Genomic DNA, 23,806 nt, shown 5'->3' on the forward strand with positions numbered 1-23,806 from the left:
TCTTAAATATGGACAACAAACAGAGGGTTACTGGAGGGGTTGTGGGAGGGGGGATGAGCTAAATGTGAAAAGGGCATTAAGGAATCTACTCCTGAGCTCACTGTTAACTATATGCTTACTTGGATGTAAATTAAAAAAATAAATTAAGAAAAATTCAAAAAAGAAAGAAAGAAAGAAAGAAAAGAAAGAAAAGAAAGAAAGAAAGAAAGAAAGAAAGAAAGAAAGAAAGAAAGAAAGAAAGAAAGAAAGAAAGAAAAGAAAAAGTTAGGGGCACCTGGGTGGCTCACTTGGTTAAGCGTCCAACTTCAGCTCAGGTCACGATCTCATGGTTTGTGAGTTTGAGCCCCGCGTCAGGCTCTGCGTTGACAGCTCAGAGCCTGGAGCCTGCTTTGGATTCTGTGTCTTCCTCTCGCTCACTCTGCCTCTACCCCGCTTGTGCATGCTCTCTCCTTCTCTCTCTTTCTGTCTCCCTCAAGAATAAGTAATCATTAAAGAAAAGAAAAGAAAAAGTTAAATAATCAAAAGTTAGTGCAACCTATATTTATTTCTAAGAAACTATCATTTTAAATTGGATTACCTACAAGAAACTGCCACTTAATTCTTAAATTTTAGTGATTTCTGGTATTTAAAATGCAAATATTTAATGAGGTAGCTTATGTAGCAATTTCAGTTATAAAACATTTTAGTGAATAAATTTTGATAGTCAAAAAAGGCAAGATATTTTGACTCTTTAATTTTAACCCATGCCATTGAATCTTGGAGGATTTGACCTAGGGGATATTTGGAACTTGTCATTAGCCATTGTTCTGCTAACACTTTAAGCAGTAGGCAATATGATCAAAAGTATTTCTAAAATTTAGAATCAAATATAATGGTAGAATCATGGACAATAAAAGATTCCTGAAATATGAGTTTATATCATAGTCCTCATAATTTGCTAAATCAGAGATGACACACTGGTGGTGTGGTTTAATTTCACTTTTAAAGAAAATTGATAAAGGAATTAAACTAAACTAACTTAGTGGTGTAATATCAAGTAAATGTTTTCTTGATCAATTTCTTCTCCATTAGTAAAATTATGGTTGGAATGTTTGTTTTCATAAGTAAAAATTAGGGAACCAAAACAGGGTCAAATGAGGCATAGAAAGTCCACTATAACTTAGTGACACCCATAAGATGGGAAAGAATTAAGGGATAGGATTACTCACCCCTTTCCATCAGCATCTTTACTGAAGGTACTGCTGGACATATAACACAATTATGTCTCAGTCCAGGAATCTGTGCAGGCAATGACTCTTATCAATTTCTTTCTTCCTTAGAATGATCCTTGATGCTGTTCATAAAAATAAGTCTAATGTTTGAAGTTTTAGACCCATTTTGACTGTTCTTAGATTCAGTTTCTAAGGTCTCTTAACCCATGATTCCCATCTGCCCATCAAATCTTCATACCCAATCAGAAGATGAGACAGTTAATTTATACTCACAATATATCCAGAGCATGACTTTGTTCCCTGCCTCCTACTCTTCCACTCACCCATTGTTCCATAAAATCCTAGGTTGTGTGGGTAAGAACACATGAGATGAGTGGAAACAGATGGGGTGATGGGGGTACAAGAGGGAGTGAGAAGGGAAAAAATGATTGGGGATATCCCTACTATTTTTTCAAACCAGAAAACAAGAACAATGGAGGAAAAGTATTTGTTTGCACATATCCTTTTATTTATTTGTTTATTTATTTATTTATTTATTTATAATTCTTTTTTTTTTTTTTTTTACATTTATTTAATTTTGAGAGACAGAGCACAAGCGGGGTAGGGGCAGAGAGAGAAGGAGACAGAGAATGCAAAGCAGGATCCAGGCTCTGAGCTGTCAGCACAGAGCCCGACACGGGGCTCGAACTTCCAAACCGTGAAATCTTGACCTGAGCTGAAGTCGGATGCCTAACCGACTGAGCCACCAGGCGCTCCGCACATATTCTTTAGTCAACTTGATTTTCCCCTACTCTTCATTTATATTCTAAAACAAAGTATTTTATTTCACTGGGATTATCATAATGAAAGATCATTTTTGAAATGGGAACTGACAATGTGGATTCTGTAACTATTATCACATGTTTACAGGCATGATGATAATGAGTCACATTCCACCACTTTATACAAAGTAGTATAAAGTAGAACTGAAACTTTGGTTTATCCTTACATTTATCCTTACATTTGTACTGTTTACTGTCTGATAAACACACTGTTTTCTGAACATTAGAATCCAATTCAGTGCCTGGCACTTACAATGGGTCAACAATCATTTAAGTAAGTGAATGAATGGGCATGACGGACCTTCATCATTTTATTTTTGGTGTGTATATTGTGGGTTTATATTTATGCACACACATTGGCAAAAATGGGAAAACACCTTCAAATCTAGGTGAGAACAAGATCTTTGCTTCTTGAGATCATTTCTTTATCTTTCTTGTTTAGAAGATAGTTTGAAAGTGTCTATCAGACAGTAGTCTTCTTAATGGAAAGTGACTCAAAATGAAAACGTCTCAGTTCAAGGCCTCTTTTTTTTTACAATCGATCTTAGCCAAAAGCCTGAGAAGCAATCAAGCCCTCTTTTTTTTTTTTTTTTTTTTTTTTTTTAGTCTTACACAAAAGGAAGTGAGTATGAAGTTGCTTGCATAAACTTAAAGAACTGCAGAGATGAAACCCAAAGCAGGAAGAAACATGCCACCAATGTACTGGAGGGGAACACACTGTGTCATGTGAATAGACATGACAAAAACAGCCTTCTTTAAATTACTTTTGGCAATTGTGATCGCATTCATTTTAATCTTGCCAGAACATTTTAAGACACCAAAAGGTGAGTACATAATTATAATTTATCTTTTCTTTTTCTAATTAAAAAAAAATTATGATAGCTAACGGTTACAAGGAAAGATCCTCTCTTTGGATACACGCTGCCTGGGCTGAAGCTCTATGTCTGAAAAGTTAAGAAAATGAGATTGTAATTTTAGTTGACTTATATAGCACAGTAACCTTATTTGCAGTACTTAATTAGTGTGGCATACCGTAGTGAAATAAAAAATGAAAAGAAATATTTAAAATGTGTAGTCTAGATTTTAAACATTGAGTTTACATTCATCTCACATGATTTTGCTCTTTGAAGTAGTTTCCTTCAAAACAGTTTTAAGTATGCTTTTACACTCTAGACTTATTTCACAAAGCGAGTCATATTTGTTATGTTAAAGGTGTTTGATTTCCCTCTACCACAGCTATTTCACACAAATAACTCACTGTTGCTTTTTGAAAAATAAGAGAATTTAAAATAAGATGGGTGCAAATTTCAGCAGGTGTGTGCGTATGTATATTTGTAACTAGAGAAAAAATGGAACAAAATGTCCTCTGCGGATATTTCAGGGATTTGTGATATTATTGTTGGAACCTAGGATAAGAAAATAAATAAATGTAAATTTGAACTATTTTTATATGTCAGTAAAAGATTTAAAAAATATATAAATGTGCGTTCGGAAAATAGTTGTGCTCGCTAGCATTTAATAATAAGAAAAAGTAAAAAGAAAACACTATATTCTATCATTAAAGTTATATGAATTTGCTTAAAATCAGGGAAAAGCTTATATTTGATGACATTCTGCCATGATTACTATTGCATGTACATGATACTAAGTGGCCAGATAACAATATTTTTGCTAAACAAACACTATGTGCAATTTTGTGAATGATTGAATTTTTCAAAATTTTCTTGGTTTTCTGGCATTATGTTGCTCAGACTAAACAATCATAACATATATTTTTAATTCTTGATTCCACTTAGTGAAAATATAGAGAATAGTTAGAATTGGAATGGAGATAACTTATTTCAACTTTTAAGCCTTTTAAATAGTAAGCTGATTTGATAGTTATCTAAGGTAGGCCATGAAGATGGACCTCACATCTCCAAAAAATCAGGTTCATCTAACGAAAACCAAGTAATCAGCCTCAAAAAAGATTTCATAAACTCTTTGCTAACTGTTGGTTACTGTATTATGAGAACTGGTGATTGCCAGAGCATGTGAAAAGCTTTTCTTTCTTGGGCAGATGTCTTGACAGTAATCAACCATTAATGATTTTTGTGTTTTTACTTTCACAACTAATTACAATCAGCTCTCACTACTACCTATATTGCCTCTGCAAACTTAAAATAGCCACTTCGCTTTTCCTGGTCCAAGAACAGCACAGATATTTCCTTGGACTCTTTAGGGGGATGGATTTATTTGGGAATTTTATTTCAAAGGGACCTTCCTTGGGGCCAACAAACAAAAATGTTTGAAAACCGTCATCTTATCCTGATGTCATTTCGTGGTAGGAGGGGTTTTGCACACAGCTACCATAAATGAAAGGTTGATGATTGAGTAAAATATTTTACACATGCAATAGTGCACGTTTTATATTTTATAATGGTTTATGGATCACCAGGAACAAGGTCACATAGCTTCATTTTATCTAGCCTAATACAGATTCAACTAAAGGCAAATGATTATTTCATTTTTTTTCAGTAATTTTTAAATCACAGTTATAGTTGCCTTATGAAATGAGTTGACATGTCAACTGGCATATTTCATAAAATAAAATATCTGGTAAAAATTTTTAGATGCTCATGAAGTGCTAAAATTAACCTTGAGATTCTCCTGTATAGTCCTACTCTTCTTATCAGTTACTTGTGGGTTTTTCCCCCATTTTTTTCTTACATCCTATTCACTTTAATTTCTAAGATAAATATTATAAAATGATTTTTACTTATAAATTATTCACTGATACCACGTCGTTAACACATCAAATGAATTCAGAAGGAATCTTAATGAGGAATAATGTATTCATGAGGTTTAATAGATTTGATTTCAAAATAATAAACCCTCTGAAGGCCTAAGTTAAAAATAGAGAACTGTGTTTGATCATTTTTCATCAAGAATGTGTCTGAGTCTCTGAATAATCATTACTCAGAATATTCAATTATCATAATTACACAGTATAAGCTATCTAGTCTAACTTTATTGAAGAGGAACTTCTTCAATGGTGTTTTGGACTTTTAATGAGTTTGCATTGAGCATGCACTGGCAAGAGAAACTGTTTTAATACTTCCAGTTTATTTGAAAGACAGCTTATACTAAGATACAGTAGTTAATGTAATGATTTGCTACACTTACATTGCATGTAGATAGTGGAGATAGAAAAGGAATGGATATATTTTGATTCAGAGATGCTTGCAATTAAGAGAGCCTGGGTTGCCGCAAACAGGAGACTTCACCAACCAACTTTTATTGGACTTACAGTGTTTAAGAGAGAGAGACCTGCTTAACCCATATCAATCTCAGTGATCTTTTATTTATTTATTCCTCCGGTCATGAACAGTGCCTACCTGTGCTGGCTTCTGCAGCACATATACTGAAATTGGAATGAATAGTGTCTACCTGTACCAGGAACCCGGGGCTACAAAAACAACAGGCAACTCTTCCTTCAAGGAGTTTTCAGTTAGCGGGAGGCCTGACTGGTAAATAATTAAATACAATACTGTAATTACTGAAATAGCAATGTAAAAAGGTACAATGGAAACATAAAAGTTGCTTCCAGCCCTGTCTGGGGAGGCTGTTCCTTCCATTTTTGTTGCAAAGAGATAACTGTCAGAGCTCTAATGATCAGCTAATATTTCTCCTTACCTGCTTGCAGAAGCACTCTCTAAGAGAAGCAATTATTTTCAAATAAAATGTACTCATATAAATATCTCAGAAGTTCTTGAAGCCAGAAACTGTAGTCATACAAATGTCTTACTGATAATTCACGGCAATGCAAGACAGGAATAGCAGAGATAACAACACCTCAAACCTAATTTTATTTATAGCTATTTGACTTCCTCGCTTACTTGTAAGAGCCAAACTGACATAAACTATGTTTACCAGCTTTCATTTCCCGTGGCATTTCACACTTTCTGATGGAAATGGTAGTACAATGGACCGTGAACTGCAAGAAAACAGTGGACAAAGGAACTTAACTTACAAAGTATACAAAGTATAGGATAAACCCTGAAGTATTCAACCCTATGTACACATTACTTATGTCTATATTATAAAGAATAGTGTTATCAAGAGTAACCGCAACTAATTTGCCTGAAAGTATTCTTAGTTCTTAAAAATGGGCACTTAATTTTTCTCTCATCAACTGGCTCATTAAAAAGTTAATCAAGAAGCCCCAATAAGGTCTGGGGTATAGACTAACAACTATTAAAAACATTCTTTTTAATGTAATAAATACTTACACATGCAGGTACTATACCAAGCTCTTTTACAAGTAATAACTCATTCTGACACATTAAATACTTCATCTCATTTGTGGCAAAGCATCATTCTCAAGAGAGACTATTCTGAAAATATTCAGAAAGAAGGAATAAAACTAGATGGGTAGATTTACTTTATTGTAACATTTTATTTCTTATGGAATTTTCTGAATCTTTATGGAATGCAAATGGCTACTGATCGACACAATATGTTTACAAATATATTGTAGACATTAGATGCTGGCAAAAAAACAAAAAAATAGACACTGCTAAATAAAATGCTTTCCACTGCTTTGGCAGAATGGGTTTTATTCTGTTAGATTATATACAGCAACCCTTGCTTGGGATGCTTTCTCATTGCATTGGTAGATGCCCTTTCTGTACACCTTTTTTGTTCTTATAGAAAAACAACTTTCTTTAAAATAATAATGCGGTAATATATCTTACCCTGATACTGTTGTTTCTTTTCTCCATAGCACTCATACCCTATATAACTTGCTTATTGTGTGTACTTTTTGCTGTCTGATTTCTCCAAATAGAGCATAAGCTTGATGAAAATGAGGTTTTTGTCTGTTTAGGTCATATTTTAAGCACTTAGGACAGTACCTGCCACATTAAGAGGCACTCACCAAGTATTTGTTGATGGAGTGAATTTTCTGACTCATACTGTAAAGGAAATAAAAGTGAAACATTCTTAAAGGAAGCATTTCTTATCTGATCATCATAACCACCTTTTGATTTAGGCAGATCAGGCACTATTATCCTCCTCTTGTATTTTTGAAGCAAAATTTTACTTCCCACCTAGAACTTTTAGGTTGTGCAATGTATGAAATTTATTTCACAGAATCTTTCACTTAAAAGATATGTGTCTGGGGCGCCTGGGTGGCGCAGTCGGTTAAGCGTCCGACTTCAGCCAGGTCACGATCTCGCGGTCCGTGAGTTCGAGCCCCGCGTCAGGCTCTGGGCTGATGGCTCAGAGCCTGGAGCCTGTTTCCGATTCTGTGTCTCCCTCTCTCTCTGACCCTCCCCCATTCATGCTCTGTCTCTCTCTGTCCCAAAAATAAATAAACGTTGAAAAAAAAAATTAAAAAAAAAAAAAAAAGATATGTGTCTGTTTACCCTAGGTTATTTTCCTACCATTTTTTTTCCCATGGAGAGTTTCATAATGTGCATTTACTTCCCTATTTTGACAAGTAAAGTCAGCAATCTTTCTTATCTCCCACTGTTCCACATACTGTTACCATAAATTAAAAGTAACCCCAAACTTTGCCCCTTTTCCCCAAGAAATATTTTAAATTGTCTTTCCCAAATGTTCTATGAATAAATCCATATCCTGTCTAGACGCCCCTGTTCCTTACCTGGCTAACACCCATCAATGTATCATTCATTTGCAACATGATGTATTTTTACCCTTTCCAACTCAATATTACTAGAGAAGCCTCAATTACTGAACCCAAAATGGAAATGTAATTATTTGAACTTTTGCTATTGAAATTGATACTCTTTGAGTCTATACCAGTTGTTAAAGAGGCAGACCTGTAACCGAAGGAAAAAAAAAGTATGTTAACTAATATCTCTGTAATTAGGCAGCTAAGCCATTAGCTTTTTTTCTCTCCTGGAAGCTAATATTTTTTTTAAGTTTATTTATTTATTTTGAGAGAGAGAGAGCGAACGGGGGAAGTTTAGAGAGAGAGGAAGAGAGAGAATCCCAAGCAGGCTCTGCACTGTCAGCAGGAGCCTGATGTCTGGCCTTGAACTCAGAACTGTGAGATTATGATCTGAGCTTAAATCAAGAGTGGGACATTTAACCAACTGAACCACCCAGGCACACTAGCTAATATTTTTAAATTGCTGAATTATGATACAGAATATCCAATAATGATTAAAGCTATTTAAAATTTTTAAATGTTTGTTTATTTGTTTGTTTGTTTGTTTGTTTGTTTATTTAGAGATAGAGTGTGTGTGTGGGGGGAGGGCAGAGAGAGATGGAAACACAGAATCCAAAGAAGGCTCCAGACTCTGAGCTGTCAGCACGGAGCCCGACAGCGATCATGACCTGAGCTGAAGTCGGACGCCTGAGCCACCCAGGCAGCCCTGATTAAAACTATTTAGAAACAATTGGAGGTGTTTTGTTTAGTTTGGCTATTTTTTTTAAAGCACAATTTACATACAGTAAAATACAAAGATCTTAAGTGTTTGGTTTTATAAATTTTGACAATTGTATGTGACTATGTAACTACAACCCCATACAAAATACAGATTTCCATCACTCCCAGAAGTATTCCTTTTGCTCATTTCTGTCAAATTTTCTCCTATTCCCAAGGCAACTTTCTGACCTGTGTCACCATAGTTTAGTTTTATCCCTTCTTATACTTTATATAGACGGAATCATCACACAGTATCTATTTTTGATCTAGCTTCTTTAGCTTAGCATAATGTTTTTGAGATTCACCCATGTTATTAAGTGCATCACTAGCTCTTTTCTATTTATTGCTAAATAGTCCATTATACAAATATATTGCATTTGTCCCTTATGCCACTGGGTTGTTTCCAGTTATAAATGTGCTGCTATGAACATTTTTGTACAACTCTTTCTATCAGGTAACTAGTAGTAAAATAGCTCAATATATTTAATTTGATAAGAAACTGCCAAATGCATCTCCAAAGTGGTTGTACTAGCTATGTTTCTGGTGGTAAAAATTGCTTATTTTCTTCAGTTTGTATTTCATATACTGAACCAATAACACTTAGAATATGTATTGTCTGAAAGAATCCATGCTTCTTCCAAAGTTCCTTGACAACTCGTTAACAGAGAAATAGCCTAGGTATTGGGAAAATATGACTTGACGTAGAGTAGTTTCTGGAGCTGCTCTTGTCTGTCAAACAATGAAGATTTTACTGTACATTCTCACTTATTTTTGAAGGTCAACAGAGAGTTGAGACTTCTTTTCTTGCATTCAACCTTGAAAAATACTCTTGGCACAAAATATCTAAAAATGTGAGATAAAACATTAAATACTAAAACATTAAGAACAACAACAAAATATATAGTTGAACTACTAACAAAATAAGAAAACTCCTCAAAGGTGGAAATGATTATAAATTATGAATCCAGACTGGTAAGCAAGAGTAAACAGATTGGTCACCTGAGTGGCCTAGAGTCTGTTTCATGGGTCATACATGGTAGACAGAAGCCAGAGCTTAAGACTGGGACCCCAAAGGTGACGTGCTCTGTGAAGGAGTAAGGAATAATCTAGGGAAAACTTGTCTGGCTATGAGGAGATTTGTCTGCCTTTACCTAGGCCCTGGAGAGAGTAAGGAAAAAATTTCCCTTGAGAGTTTGTGAACACAAGTTGGCCATAGCTTGGATATTAATGATCATTGCCTATAAGATGTGAAAGGCCAAATCCAAGAATTAAGTCTTGTCTTTGTTTTTTTTTTTTCTTGTATAAATTTGACATGTGACATTGTTCCCTAGTACTTTGTTGAGGCTTTTTACATCTGTGTTCATCAGAGATATTGGCCTGTAGTACTTTTGTGTGTGTGTGTGTGTGTGTGTGTGTGTGTGTGTGTGTGGTGTCTCTATCTGGTTTTGGTATCAAGGTAATGCTGGATTCAGGATGAATTTGGATGTTTTCCTTCCATTTCTATTTTTTGGAATACTTTGAGAAGAATAGATATTAACTCTCCTTTAAAATTTTTTTTAATGTTTATTTACTTTTTTGAGAGAGAGAGAAAGAGAGAGAGAGAGAGGACAGAGAGAGAAAGAGGGAGACACAGAATCTGAAGCAGGCTCCAGCCTCTGAGCTCTCAGCCCAGAGCCTGACACAGGGCTTGAACCCACAGACTGTGAGATCATGGCCTGAGCTGAAATTGGATGCTTAACTGACTAAGCCACCCAGGCACTCCTATTAACTCTTCTTTAAATATTTGGTGGAATTTGCTTGTGAAGCCATCTTGTCCTGATCCAACTTTTTTTTTGTTGTTGGGAGTTTTTTGATTACTGATTCAATTTCTTGGCTATTCACATTTTCTATTTCTTCCTATTTCAGTTTTGGTACTTTATATGTTTGTATGAATTTATCCATTTCTTCCAGGTTGTCCAATTGGTTGGCCTATAGTTTTTCACAATATTCTCTTATAATTGTATTTCTGTGGTATTGGTTGTTATTTCTCCTCTTTCATTTATGACTTTATTTATTTGGGTCCTTTCTCTTTTCTTTTTGATAAGTCTGGCTTGAGGTTTATCAATTTTATTAATTTTTCCAAGAATCAGCCCCTGGTTTCACTGATCTGTTCTACTGTTTTTCTAGTTTCTACACCATTTATTTCTGCCTTAATCTTTATTACTTCCTTCCTTCTTCTGGTTTTGGGTTTTGTTTGTTGTTCTTTTTCTAGCTCCTTTAGGTGTAGGGTTAGGTTGTTTATTTGAGGGTTTTGTTGTTGTTGTTGTTGTTGTTGTTTTTGCTTTTTGAAGTAGGCCTGTATTGGTATAAACTTTCCTCTTATAACAGCTTTTACTGCATCCCAAAGGTTTTGGATTGCTGTGTTTTCATTTTCATTTGTTTCCATGTATTTAAAAATTTCTTCTTTGGTTGACCCATGCATTGTTTAGTAGCATGTTATTTAACCTCCATGTATTTGTGGTCTTCCCAGATTTTTTCTTGTGGTTGACCTCTAGTTTCAAAGTGTTATGGTCAGAAAAGATGCATGGTATGATTTCAATCTTTTTGTATTTGTTGAGGCCTGTTTTGTGGCCCAGTATGTGACCTATTCTGGAGAATGTCCCATGTGCACTTGGAAAGAATGTGTATTCTGCTGCTTTAGGATGAAATATTCTAAATATATCTGTTAAGTCCATCTGGTCCAATGTGTCATTCAAAGCCATTGTTTCCTTGTTGATTTTATGTTTAAATGATCTGTCCATTGATGTAAGTGGGCTATTAAAGTCCCCTAGAATTATTGTATTATTATTGATTAGTTACTTTATGTTTGTTATCAACTGTTTTATATATTTGGATGCTTACATGTTGGGTGCATAAATATTTACAACTGTTAGATCTTCTTGGTGGATTGTCCCATTTATTATGATATACTCCCCTTCTTTATCTTTGTTACAGTCTTCTTTTTATTTTTTTAAAGTTTATTTATGTATTTTGAGAGAGAGAGAGAGAAAGAGAGAGAGAGAAAGAGAGAGCATGAGCATGCGAGGGGCAGATAGAGAGAGAATTCCAAGCAGGCTATCAGTACACAGCCCAATGCAGGACTCAGTCTCACAAACTGAGAGATCATGACCTGAGCCTATCTCAAGAGTCAGGCACTTAACCAGCTGAGCCACCCAGGCACCCCTCCAGTCTTTGTTTTAAAGTGTAGTTTGCCTGATGTGAGTATTGCTACTTTGGCTTTTTTTTTTTTGACACCATTTGCATGATAAATGTTTCTCCATCCTCTACTTTCAATCTGCAGGTATCTTCAGGTATCTTAAGTCTAAACTGTGTCTCTTGGGGGCAACATATAGATAGATCTTATTTTTTTTAATCCATTCTGACACCTTATGTCTTTTTGTTGGAGCATTTAGTCATTTATATTCAAAGTAATTATTTAAAAAAAAATTTTTTTTCTATGTTTTTATTTATTTTTGGGACATAGAGAGACAGAGCATGAACGGGGGAGGGGCAGAGAGAGAGGGAGACACAGAATCGGAAACAGGCTCCAGGCTCCGAGCCATCAGCCCAGAGCCTGACGCAGGGCTCGAACTCACGGACCGCGAGATCGTGACCTGGCTGAAGTCGGACGCTCAACCGACTGCGCCACCCAGGCGCCCCTCAAAGTAATTATTAATAGATATGTACGTATTGCCATTTTATTACTTGTTTTGTTGTTGTTTCTGGAAATTTTCTCTGTCCCTTTCTAGTATTTGTCACTTTTGGTCTTTTCCTCCCAAAGAGTCCCTTTTAATATTTCTTGCAGGACTGGTGTAGTGGTCATGAACTCCTTTAGTTTTTGTTTGTCTGGGAAAATCTTTATCTCTCCTTCTTTCTGAATAATAGCCTTGCTGGAGAGAGCACTCATGGCTGCAGATTTTTTTCCATTCAGCACTTGAAATATATCATGTCACTCCCTTCTGGCTTGCCAAGTTTTTGCTGAGAAGTCTCCAGTTAGCCTTATGGGTCTTCCCTTGTAAGTTAAGGACTTCTTTTGTCTGGCTGCTTTTAAGAGTCTTTCTTTATCACTATATTTTGCAAATGTAATTATGTCTTGGTGTTGCCCTGCTTTTGTTAATTTTGATTAGAGTTCTCTGTGCCTCCTGGATCTGGATGTCTGTTTCTTTCCCCAGATTAGGGAAGTTTTCAGCTATTTTCTCAAATAAATTTTCTGCTCCCCTTTCTCTCTCTTCTTCTTTTGAGACTCCTGTAATACAAATGTTATTATGGTTGATTGAGTCACTGAATTCCCTAAGTGTATTCTCATGTTCCATAATTCTTTCTCTCTTTTGTTCACCTTCATTATTTTCCATTACTTTGTCTTCTAGGTCATTAATTCATTCCTCTGCTTCCTTCAGCCTGCTCTTCATTGCATCAAGCCTGTTTCTAATCTCTTTTGCTACATTCTTTATCTCTGATTGATTCTTTCTTCACTCTTTTATCTCTGTGGTAAGGATCTCACTAATGTCTTTTATTCTTTTCTCAAGTCCAATGAGTATATTTATGATTGTTGCTTTAAATTCTCCATCAGGCATGTTACTTATATCTGTTTCACTTAGATCTCTGGCTGTGGCCTTACCTTGTTCTTTTATTTGGCATGAATTCCTCCATCTTGGTATTTTGTCTAAGTCTCTGCCTTCTTCTCTGTGTTAGAAAAGGCAGTTATGTTTCCTTCTCCTAAAAGTAGTGGCTTTATGAGGAGGTCATGTAGTGTCAAGGGCCTGGAGCTTCAGGGAGTATCTTTGGTGTATGCTGTATGTGTCCTGCTATTTTGTTTTAGCTGCTCTATCCTTCAGGTAAGTCATTTGCAGAGGCTTTCTTTGCCTGCTCTGGGCAGTGTTTGGTCCTTGGTCTGAATGTGGCAAGTATTAACTAGGTGTTCTCTGGTCTGCTTGTGAAATGAGACCTGATACCACTTCCATCAGAACTGAGACCATGCAGAAATCTCTGGTCAGATGTGGTGTGGGCAGAGGTTTCTGCTGGTCTTCTAGGGGAGGGGACCCACAATGCAGGGACTGAGGCAAGCTTGACTGAGAAGAGTAGTCTAGTCTGAACTCAGGGGACTTGGTGTAAGCAAGTTAGGTAGCCAGTGTCAGTGCTATGCTGCCTCCTGCAAGTGGCTCTGTGTTTATGCTGAGGGGTGGGGAGGGAAATGGTGACAACAAGTTACTTTGTTACCTGAGAGGCATTTCCACGAAGCTGCCTCTCAGGTATATGCTCTGAGAAGAGCAAATAATCTCCCTGCTGTGTGCCCCAGGCTCTCTTCAGATTATTGTTTCCATGCTATCTGCCCCTGGGCTGTTTGCCTGCCTTCTCTCCCTGACCCCTCTTGACTCTATCCCGGGCTAGTCCACTGACCTTTAAAACTCAAAACTTCAATGGGGCGCCTGGGTGGCACAGTCGGTTAAGCGTCCGACTTCAGCCAGGTCAGATCTCACAGTCCGCGAGTTCGAGCCTCGCGTCAGGCTCTGGGCTGATGGCTCAGAGCCTGGAGCCTGTTTTCGATTCTGTGTCTCCCTCTCTCTCTGCCCCTCCCCCGTTCATGCTCTGTCTCTCTCTGTCCCAAAAAAATAAATAAAACGTTGAAAAAAAAAAAAACAACTTAAAACTCAAAACTTCAAGCCCCACTGGTTGTAAGATCTCAAAAAATACAACCCCTCTCATTTTCTAAGCCAATGGCTATGGGAAATGTTCTCCTTGTGTATTCCCCTGTGTGCTCCTCTCTGTCTGTCTGTCTCTCTCTCTCCCTTCTCCATTACCATGGCTCCCTCCCCTCTGCAGTATCTGTGATCCATTTCTCCCCTAAACCATAGCTCCACACTTTTTACCTTCTTCAATGTGGACTCTCCTCTCCCTTTGGTTGTGGAGTTTGTTCTGTCAGTCTTCAGGTTGATTTCTGGAGTATTAGGATGATTTGATAGTTATCTAGCTGTGTTCACGGGACAAGATGAGCCTAGGATCCTGGTCCTCCAACTCTGCCACCATCTTCCCTCTCTCATTTGATGTTTTTTAGATTTCACTTATAAATGATACCATATAGTAACTGTCTTTCTTGATCTTATTTTACTTAGGATAATGTACTCAAGTCCATCAATTTTGTCACAGATGGCAGGATATTCTCCTTTTTCATAGGTGAACAATACTACATTTGTGTATATATAACACATTTTCTTTATTCATTCACCCATTGATGGGCACTTGAGTTATTCCCATATCTTGGCTATTGTGTATAATACTGTGATAATACTGTATGGGTGTGCAGATATCTCTGTGAACTCCTGTTTTCATTTCCTTTGGGTATCTACCCAGAAGAGGAACTGCTGAATGATATGATCTATTTTTAATTTTTTGAGGATCCTCCATATTGTTTTCCATAGTGGACAGACTAATTTATACTCCAGGAGTATATAAGTATTCCTTTTTTACCACACCAAGAAATTTAATTTAAAGTGATTTTGAGATAATGTGGTATTAGATACCAAGCAGAGGTAAACAGCAATCCTTTCTGGAGGAAAACTTCTTCAAATCAGATTTCAAATAATTTACCAAACAAAATTCTAAGTAACATGAGCTATTGTCAAAAATCATAAAATACATGAAGGCTTATGGGCACCTGGCTGGCTCAGTCAGAGGAGCGTGTGACTCTTGATCTCAGGATCATGAATACAGGCCCCATGTTGGATGTAGAGATTACTAAAAATAAATAAATAAACTTTAAAAACCCCACATGAACAGACAATAATCAACAGAGACAAAAATAGCAGAATCAGATCTTTAAAGAATTCAGATATTGGGGTTATCAGATATATCATATAAAGTAAATATTTAGTTTGTTTCAATAAAAAATGGTATCAAATGAGTATGAGTAAAAAACAAGACTATTAAAAATAATCAGGCAGATTTATGAATCACTATATTCTATACCTGAAACTGAAATATCATGCAGATTGGAAAAAGAATAACTTGAAAGTCTAATTATGAAATTATAATAAGATGAAGTAGAAACACAAGGAATGGAATAAATGGATCAGACACAACTGAATAATGAATTGGAATATATATCTGAAGAAATTACTGAGAACACAACACAGAGAGCCAGAGAAAGAGCAAATATGAAATAGAGATTAAGAGACATAGAGAACAAAGGGAGAAATCTCTAATGAAGCTATCAAAGGAGAGAAGAGACAGAATGGGGAAACGACTATGTTTGAAGAGATGTGGCTGAGAATTTTACAAAAGTGAAGAAAGACATACATCCTCAGATTCAGGAAAACTAACAAATCCCTACCAAAATAAATACAAAATTCTCTAGAACATGAAAAAAAAAATCAAAAATAACCAGAGATAAAGACTGATTTTCTTCAAAGGAAAATTAGGTAGCTCATTTCTTGAAAGCAACCATGAAACTCAGAGGCAGTGGAATAAGCTATGCAAAGTACTGAGGTAAAATTAATGTCAATCTGGAACTGGTGAGATGTACATTTTCAGATGAACAAAAACAGAGAGTTTGTAAACAGCAGATCTTCAGAGAAGGAATTTATAGAGAATTAACTATAGAAGAAAAGATATAATCCTAGAAGGGAGGTCAAACATGCAAGAAATGACAGGGGAAAGATCCTCAATAATTATAACCATGTGGGTTTATCTAAATAAATCTTGAAAATGTTAACTGCATACAACAAAAATAACCACTGATTTGTGTGTCAATGAAAAAACAAGATAGAACTAATATGCTGTACAAAAACAGCATCCCTTTCAGAGGCTGTAGGTGAGAATCCATTTTCTTTTCTTTTCCAGCTTCTGGAAGGTTTCTGCATGCCTTGGTTTGTGTCTTAGCTTCCATCTTCAAAGCCAGCAATGGCCTGTTGAGTCTTTGTCACGTTGTGCTATTCGGACACACTCTTTTGCCTCTCCCTTCCACATTTGTGATTATATTAGGTCCTTGGATAATCTAGGATAATTCCCCCCAACCCCTTTTTTTAAGATAAGTGCACCAGCTATCTTCATTCCATCTTCTGCCTTAATTTCTCTTTGGCATGTAATGTAACATATTCACAGGTTCTGGGCATTAGGATGTAGACATTTTTGGCAGGTTATTATTTCTGTCTATTAAAACTGAATAACAAAAGATAGGCAGACACATTTAGTAGTGTTAGGATTGGAAAAGGACACAGTAGAAATTTAAAATGTAATAAGAGATTACTATTAATAACTTTAAGTCAATAGATTTAAAATGTTAAGGACATATTTATAGAAAAATATAACTTACCCAAGCTTACTTAGGAAGAAATGGAAAACTGAAGAGTGGTACAACAATTAAAGAAATTGAACCAATGGGTTAATATTTGCTAAAAGAAACCCTAGATTTGGGTAATTTTACATGCATGTTCTGCCAAACTTTCAAGAAATAGGTTGAATAGATAAAATAATTTTATAATAAACATTTCCAGAAGATAGAAACAGGGGAGTATTTTCCAATTTATTTTTTAAGGCTAGTATATATCTTGGTACCCAAACTTAACAATGATGGAACAAAAAAGAAAAACTTACAGGCCATTCTCATTTATAAACATTGATTAAGGGGTACCTGAGTGGCTTAGTCGGTTGAGCATCTGACTTTTGATTTTGACTCAGGTCATGATCCCAGGGTCCTGGGATTGAGACTCAGTCAGGCTCTGTGCTGATCATGGAGCCTGCTTAAGATTCTCTGTCTGTCTGTCTGTCTCTCTCCCTCTGCCCTGTCCCCCATTTGCACTCTCTCTCCTAAAAAATAATATTTTAAAACAAAACATTAAGAATCTAATTGGATAGGGGCACCTGGCTGACTCAGTCAGTAGAGTATGCAACTCTTGATCTTGGGGTTGTGAGTTCAAGCCCCATATTGGGTGTAGAGATTACTAAAATTAAATCTTAAAAAAAAGAATCTAAATTTTTTTTTCAACGTTTATTTATTTTTGGGACAGAGAGAGACAGAGCATGAACGGGCAAGGGGCAGAGAGAGGGAGACACAGAATTGGAAACAGGCTCCAGGCTCTGAGCCATCAGCCCAGAGCCCGACGCGGGGCTCGAACTCACGGACCGTGAGATCGTGACCTGGTTGAAGTCGGACGCTTAACCGACTGCGCCACCCAGGCGCCCCTTAAAAAAAAGAATCTAGAGGGGAAGATGGCCACATAGAAGGGTGCTGGGCTCACCTTGTCCTGCTGACCACTTAGATTCCACCCACATCTGCTTAAATAACCCAGAAAACCACCAGAAGACTAGCAGAATGGACTCTCCAGAGCCAAGTGTATACAAGAGGCCCATGGAAGAGGGTAGGAAGGGCAGAGAGGCGGTGCACGCTACATGGACTGGTGGGAGGGAGCCGGGGCAGTGGAGGGGCAGCCTGCCTGGCAAGGCAGAGCCCCTGAGTCTGGCTTGCAAAAGTGGAGGGGCTGGACTCCGTGAGTTCTGACAGCCAGAGGGACTTAACATCTGGAATGTTAAAAGTCAACAGCTCTGCTCTCAAAGAGCGGGGAGGGCGAGAGGAATCCAGGAGGGAGAGTTGTTGAGCCTGGGAAGACAGAGCTCAGCTTGGCAGGGGAACCAAGGTGCTGTCAAGTGCCATCTCCCTTTCCCGTCCTCAGCCTAAATCCCAAAGGGAACCAGTTCCTGTCACTGAACTTGCTTGCACCACGCAAACACCCAATGCTGTGCTTCTGTGGATCCATCCCTCCGATGGGTCTGCCTCCCTCCTGGTGCCACAGGGCCCCTCTCACAGGGGACCACCAATGGCAAAGCGAGCTGAGCCTGCCCCTCCCGCCCCTGTGCACCTTGCAGATCCACCCCGGCTAATATGCCAGATCCCATCAAAGCAGCACCACAAGCCTGGCAGTGTGGAAGCAGCCCAGACAGGGGCCACACCACTCCACAGTGAGTCCTGCCCCTGGGAGAGGGGAAGATAGGGTACACACCAGTCTGACTGTGACCCCAGCGGTGGTCTGGGGACAGACATCGGGTCTGACTGTGGCCCGTCCACCAACACAAGTTACTCCAGACAGCACAGGAGAAGCGCCCTGTAGTTCAGCCCCACTCCAGGGACTATCCAAAATGACGAAACCGAAGAACTCTCCTCAAAAGGAACTCCAAGAAGTAGTGACAGCTAATGAATTGATCAAAACCAACGTAAGCAATATAACAGAACAAGAATTTAGAATAATAGTCATAAAATTAACCACTGGGCTTGAAAAAAAGTATAGAGGACAGCAGAGAATCTATTGCTACAGAGATCAAGGGACTAATAAATAGTCATCAGGAGCTAAAAAGTGCTATAAATGAGATGCAAAATAAAATGGAGGTGACCACAGCTCGGATTGAAAGGGCATAGGAGAGAATAGGTGAATTAGAAGATAAAATTATGGAAAAAGAGGAAGCTGAGAAAAAGAGAGATAAAAAATCCAGGAGTATGAGGGGAGAATTAGAGAACTAAGTGATGCAATCAAACGGAACAATACCCGTATAATAGGAAGTCCAGAAGAGGAAGAAAGAGAGAAAGGGGCTGAAGGTGTACGTGAACAAATCATAGCTGAGAACTTCCCAGATCTGGGGAAGGAAACAGGCATTGAAATCCAAGAGGCACAGAGAACTCCCTTCAGATGTAACTTGAATCAATCTTCTGCACGACATATCTTCTGAAACTGGCAAAATACAAGGATAAAGAGAAAATTCCAAAAGCAGCTAGGGATAAACACGCTCTTACTTATAAAGGGAGACCCATAAGACTAGTGGCAGACCTATCTACTGAAACTTGGCAGGCCAGAAAGCAATGGCAGGAAATCTTAAATGTGATGAACAGAAAAATATGCAGCTGAGAATCCTTTATCCAGCAAGCTTGTCATTCAGAATAGAAGGAGAGATAAAGGTTTTCCCAAACAAACAAAAACTGAAGGAATTCATCACCATTAAACTAGCCCTACAAGCGCTCCTAAGGGGGATTCTGTGAGTGAAATGTTGCAAGGACCACAAAGTACCAGAGACATCACTACAAGGATGAAACCTACAGACATTACAATGATTGTAAACCCATATCTTTCTATAATAACACTGAATGTAAATGGACTAAATGCTCCAACCAAAAGACATAGGGTATCAGAATGGATAAATAAACAAGACCCATCTATTTGCTGTCTACAAGAGACTCATTAGAGACCTGAGGACACCTTCAGATTGAAAGTGAGGAGATAGAGAACTATCTATCAGGCTACTGGAAGTCAAAAGAAAGCTGGAGTAGCCATACTTATATCAGAAAAACTAGACTTTAAATTAAGGGTGTAACAAGAGATGAAGAAGGGCATTATATAATAATTACAGGGTCTATCCATCAGGAAGAGCTAACAATTATAAATGTCTATGCACCAAATATGGGAGCCCCCAAATACATAAGCAACCTTATTGATAAGAATGTGGTAATTTCAGGGGACTTTAATACTACACTTATAGCAATGGAAAGATCATCTAGACACAGTATCAATAAAGAAACAAGAGCCCTGAATGATACATTGGATCAGATGGACTTGACAGATATATTTAGAACTCTGCATCCCAAAACAACAGAATATGCTTTCTTCTCAAGTGCACATGGAACATTCTCCGAGATAGATCATATACTGGGTCACAAAACAGCCCTTCATAAGTATGAAAGAATTGAGATCATATCATGCACACTTTCAGACCACAATGCTTTAAACTTGAAATCAACCACAGGAAAAAGTCTGGAAAACCTCCAAAAGCACGGAGGTTAAAGAACACCCTACTAAAGAATGAATGGGTCAACCAGGCAATTAGAGAAGAAATTTAAAAATATATGGAAACATATGAAAATGAAAATACAACAATCCAAACACTTTGGGATGCAGCGAAGGCAGTCCTGAGAGGAAAATACATTGCAATCCAGGCCTATCTCAAAAAACAAGAAAAATCCCAAATACAAAATCTAATAGCACACCTAAAGGAAATAGAAGCAGAACAGCAAAGACACCCCAAACCCAGCAGATAAAGAGAAATAATAAAGATCAGAGCAGAAATAAACAATATAGAATCTAAAAAACCTGTAGAGCAGATATACGAAACCAAGAGTTGGTTTTTTGAAAAAATAAACAAAATTGATAAACCTCTAGCCAGGCTTCTCAAAAAGAAAAGGGAGATGACCCAAATAGATAAAGTCATGAATGAAAATGGAATTATTACAACCAATACCTCAGAAATACAAGCAATTATCAGGGAATACTATGAAAAATTATATGCCAACAAACTGGACAACCTAGAAGAAATGGACAAATTCCTATGCATCCACACACTTCAAAAACTCAAATAGGAAGAAATAGAAAACTTGAACAGACCCATAACCAGCAAATAAATTGAATCAGTTATAAAAAATCTCCCAACAATAAGAGTCCAGGACCAGATGGCTTCCCTGGGGAATTCTACCAGACATTTAAAGCAGAGATAATACCTATCCTTCTCAAGCTGTTCCAAAAAATAGAAAGGGAAGGAAAACTTCCAGACTCATTCTATGAAGCCAGCATTACTTTGATTCCTAAACCAGACAGAGACCCAGCAAAAAAAGAGAACTACAGGCCAATATCCCTGATGAATATGGATGCACAAATTCTCAATAAGATACTCAACAGCATTTAATAAGAGGTATTCACCATGATCAAGTTGGATTCTTTCCTGGGCTGCAGGGCTTGTTCAACATTCGCAAATCAATCAATGTGATACGTCACATTAATAAAAGAAAATGTAAGAACCACATGATCCTGTCAATCGATGCGGAAAAAGCATTTGACAAAATTCAGCATCCTTTCTTAATAAAAACCCTCGAGAAAGTCGGGATAGAAGGAACATACTTAAACATCATAAAAGCTATTTATGAAAAGCCCACAGCTAGTATCATCCTCAATGGGGAAAAACTGAGAGCTTTCCCCCTGAGATCAGGAACACGACAGGGATGTCCACTCTCACCGCTGTTGTTTAACATAGTGTTGGAAGCGCTAGCATCAGCAATCAGACAACAAAAGGAAATCAAAGGCATCAAAATTGGCAAAGATGAAGTCAAGCTTTCACTTTTTGCAGATGACATGATATTATACATGGAAAACCCGACAGACTCCACCAAAAGTCTGCTAGAATTGATACACGAATTCAGCAAAGTCACAGGATACAAAATCAATGTACAGAAATCCATTGCATTCCTATACACTAATGAAGCAACAGAAAGACAAATAAAGAAACTGATCCCATTCACAATTGCACCAAGAAGGATAAAATACCTAGGAATCAACCTAACCAAAGATGTAAAGGATCCTTATGCTGAAAACTATAGAAAGTTATGAAGCAAATTGAAGAAGATAAAAAGAAATGGAAAAACATTCCATGTTCATGGATTGGAAGAATAAATATTGTTAAAATGTCAATACTACCCAAAGCTATCTACACATTCAATGCAATCCCCATCAAAATTACACCAGCATTCTTCTCGAAGCTAGAATAAACAATCCTAAAATTCGTATGGAACCACAAAAGGCCCTGAATAGCCAAAGTAATTTTGAAGAAGAAAACCAAAGTGGGAGGCATCACAATCCCAGACTTTAGCCTCTACTACAAAGCTGTCATCATCAAGACAGCATGGTATTGGCACAAAAACAGATAAATAGACCAATGGAATAGAATAGAGACTCCAGAATTGGACCCACAAATGTATGGCCAACTAATCTTTGACAAAGCAGGAAAGAACATCCAATGGAAAAAAGACAGTCTCTTTAACAAATGGTGCTGGGAGAACTGGACAACAACATGCAGAAGAACGAAACTAGACCGCTTTCTTGCACCATTCACAAAAATAAACTCAAAATGGATAAAGGAACTGAATGTGAGACAGGAAACCATCAAACCCTAGAGGAGAAAGCAGGAAAAAACCTCTCTGACTTCAGCCTCAGCAATTTCTTACTTGACACATCCCCACAGGCAAGGGAATTAAAAGCAAAAAGGAACTATTGGGACCTCATGAAGATAGAAAGCGTCTGCACTGCAAAGGAACCAATCAACAAAACTAAAAGGCAACAAACAGAATGGGAAAAGATATTTGCAAATGACATATTAGACAAAGGGTTAGTATCCAAAATCTATAAAGAGCTCCCAAACTCCATACCCAAAAAACAAATAACCCAGTGAAGAAATGGGCAGAAAACATGAATAGACACTTCTCTAAAGAAGACATCCGGATGACCAACAGGCACATGAAAAGATGCTCAATGTCACTCCTCATCAGGGAAATACAAATCAAAACCACACTCAGATACCACCTCACGCCAGTCAGTGGCTGAAATGAACAAATCAGGAGACTATAGATGCTGGTGAGGATGTGGAGAAACGGGAAGCTTCTTGCACTGTTGGTGGGAATGCAAACTGGTGCAACCACTCTGGAAAACGGTGTGGAGGTTCCTCAAAAAGTTAAAAACAGATCTACCCTATGACCCAGCAATAGAACTGCTAGGAATTTACCCAAGGGATACAGGATATCCTTGGGTATGGATATGCTGATGCATAGGGGCACTTGTACCCCAATGTTTATAGCAGCACTTTCAACAATAGCCAAATTATGGAAAGAGCCTAAATGTCCATCAACTGATGAATGGATAAAGAAATTGTGGTTTATATACACAATGGAATACTACATGGCAATGAGAAAGAATGAAATATGGCCTTTTGTAGCAATGTGGATTGAACTGGAGAGTGTTATGTTAAGTGAAATAAGTCATACAGAGAAAGACAGATACGATATGTTTTCACTCTTATGTGGATCCTGAGAAACTTAACAGAAGACCATGGGGGAGGGGAAGGGGAAAAAAAAGGTTAGAGAGGGAGGGAGTCAAAACATAAGAGACTCTTAAAAACTGAGAACAAACTGAGGGTTGATGGGGGCTGGGAAGGAGGGGAGGGTGGGTGATGGGCATTGAGGAGGGCACCTGTTGGGATGAGCACTGGGTGTTGTATGGAAACCAAGTTGACAGTAAATTTCATATTAAAAAAATAAATAAAAATAAATAAAAAATTAAAAAAAGAATCTAATTGGATAAAAATGATCAAACATGTATAAAGGTGTGTAAAATTATCAAATTAGATATACCTGGAATACAAGATGAGTTAGCATTAGCAAACCTAATAACGTAATTCACTGTATTAACAGATTAAAGAAGAAAGAACACACAATCATCTCAAAGTTCTTGAATGAGCATTAAATT

General features: G+C 37.4%; 1 protein-coding gene across 2 annotated transcripts in view; it reads left to right on the forward strand.

The window, feature by feature from the left end:
- The first annotated feature begins 2,691 nt into the window (after positions 1 to 2,691).
- Positions 2,692 to 23,806, forward strand: part of TMEM156 (transmembrane protein 156) — a 53,718-nt gene continuing 32,603 nt past the window's right edge. For both annotated transcript variants that reach the window (XM_040485659.1, XM_040485667.1), the window contains exon 1: positions 2,692 to 2,856. In XM_040485659.1, coding sequence (XP_040341593.1) covers positions 2,769 to 2,856 — 88 coding nt within the window. In that variant the 5' untranslated portion in view covers positions 2,692 to 2,768. The remainder of the gene's footprint in view (positions 2,857 to 23,806) is intronic.

This window comes from Herpailurus yagouaroundi, unplaced genomic scaffold (genome assembly GCF_014898765.1).
Source record: "Herpailurus yagouaroundi ecotype Mexico unplaced genomic scaffold, PumYag 28, whole genome shotgun sequence".
NCBI classification, from domain to species: domain Eukaryota; kingdom Metazoa; phylum Chordata; class Mammalia; order Carnivora; family Felidae; genus Herpailurus; species Herpailurus yagouaroundi.